Source organism: Populus trichocarpa, chromosome 9, assembly GCF_000002775.5.
Source record: "Populus trichocarpa isolate Nisqually-1 chromosome 9, P.trichocarpa_v4.1, whole genome shotgun sequence".
Classification (NCBI taxonomy): domain Eukaryota; kingdom Viridiplantae; phylum Streptophyta; class Magnoliopsida; order Malpighiales; family Salicaceae; genus Populus; species Populus trichocarpa.
The window spans coordinates 4467826-4469741 of NC_037293.2; the positions used below are offsets into that span (position 1 = coordinate 4467826).

The 1916-nt window shown below is 37.5% G+C and overlaps 1 protein-coding gene across 1 annotated transcript; it reads left to right on the plus strand.

The window, feature by feature from the left end:
• Positions 1–333: 333 nt before the first annotated feature.
• Positions 334–1328, plus strand: LOC18102004 (small polypeptide DEVIL 13). Its single transcript, XM_024608583.2, has one exon. It carries the CDS (start codon positions 524–526, stop codon positions 797–799), a length of 276 nt encoding a protein of 91 aa, XP_024464351.1. The 5' UTR covers positions 334–523; the 3' UTR covers positions 800–1328.
• The last annotated feature ends 588 nt before the right edge of the window (positions 1329–1916 follow it).

The window sequence follows — 1916 nt, forward strand, 5'->3', positions numbered from 1 at the left end:
CTAATGACTGTCTGCTGATGAGCTCTCTTCACTTGCTCCTTCTGTATGGAGTACTGTGTGATGAACTTTTGAGTTTTTTTTTTTTTTTAAAAAAGGGACCATGATGGAGCACCGTAACACAGCAGCAGTGTCTCCAAAATAAACGATGGATCTCCAAGAGTAAGGAGGTTCAAGAATCAGGAGATCATATGGTAAGAATAGAGACCATGAGACTTCAGAGGACCAGCCAATAAGATGATGCCATGAGAGCAAATAAAAAAAAATATGGATACAATGTGACCAAATATACAAAAATTCGAGTAGCAAATTGAACACTGGTTCACATCTTGAAGCCCAAATCACTATTACTATATAAAATATCAAAGCCCCACCACAGTCCCAAGTCCCATCCTTGACCATATATCTCCCTCTACCTCTCACACACTCAACTGTTTCTCACTCTCATACACATATACATACAAAGAAGTATCATATCATATTACTTGCTATTACTAGCTAGTCGCTACTAGTTTCCAAGGTTTAGATGGCTGAGAAGTGGAAGCTATCGAAGAAAGAAGGTTCATCTTCTTTCACAAGAAGTTTCTCAACAAAGAGTTCGTCATCCAAGGCTCCTCTCTTGAGGAGCTCATCCCTTAAAATCTCTTCTCCAAAGTGTCCTCTTCCAAGGAGTTGCTCTCAAAAAAGCTCTTCCATTTCACGTAAATGTAGTAGCTTAGCCAAGGAACAGAAGGCAAGGTTTTATATCATGAGGCGCTGTGTTGCCATGCTTGTTTGTTGGCACAAACACGGTGATTCTTGAAGGAACATGCAAAGAGATCGAGTAAGGGATTAAATGTATCTTCTTGGTTGGTTCTTCTTCCTTTTTTGCCTTTCCCTTTTTCTTTCTGAAAGATGGATGTTGGGCTTGGCTGAACTCGTAAATTTTCTACCGTCTGACCAAGAAGATATTGGTATCATAGAGAGTTAATATCAGTTGTAATTACAATTTGAAGAGAGATAGAATTTTCAACTTTTTTTTGCAAGAGATCATACATCAAATATAATCCAACAAAAGCTCCAAATAACTTTCTTCATTCATTGATTTTTATTTTCTCTGCATGCATTCTTAGTCCTATTGGATCTCAACACTAGCAAGACTTGTTTTGCTCTGTTATTGGGGAGTTGTCTGATAGCTGTCTTATCTCATCTCTTTTCTGTTTCCGTTTTCCTCTCTGTTTTTTCTTGATGGGAGAGAGATTTATTTCAGCTGTTGGAACTGGCAGTAAGGTAGGACATTATTAGTTATCGGATCTGCATTGGGAGTGTCACTCATCTTTCAACCATTAATAAAAAAGAGTTGTGTAAAAGGTAATACCAGCAAAAATGATCCTACTATGAACAACTTGCATACAATTTGGTTCTAAAGTAAGAATACGGATTCTTTCCAAGCATCTATCTCCACTAATGAGCACATAGCATCTAATTTTGTCATTTAAGCACTGAAAAATATCAGAAACCACAAATGACTTGACATGACATGTCTCGCCTGTTTGATCAACTTGAAGATAAGAACTTGTCATAATGGAGAAGGTATCTAAGCTCTTAGCTCCTCGATTTCATCAAATCTTTCAACAGTCACAATCTGGCTAGGATGCATCAAGCCATCCCAATCTATAATCCTAAAAAAAACCTCATATGTGCAACTACATGAGTCAATAAAACTCAAGCCCGTGTGCTATTGTGTGGAATGGAACATGTGAAAGTGATGCATTTTATTGGAGAAAGTATGCAGTACACATGGTATCTACACTATTAGTCACTGGAGAAACTGCCACCAGTCATTGTTTCCTCAGAAGAACATTGGAAGAATTTAGGGTAAAAAGCAAACAAAAAGAAAAGAAAGAGGTTGCATATTCTAACTTTCCAAAAATCAGTCG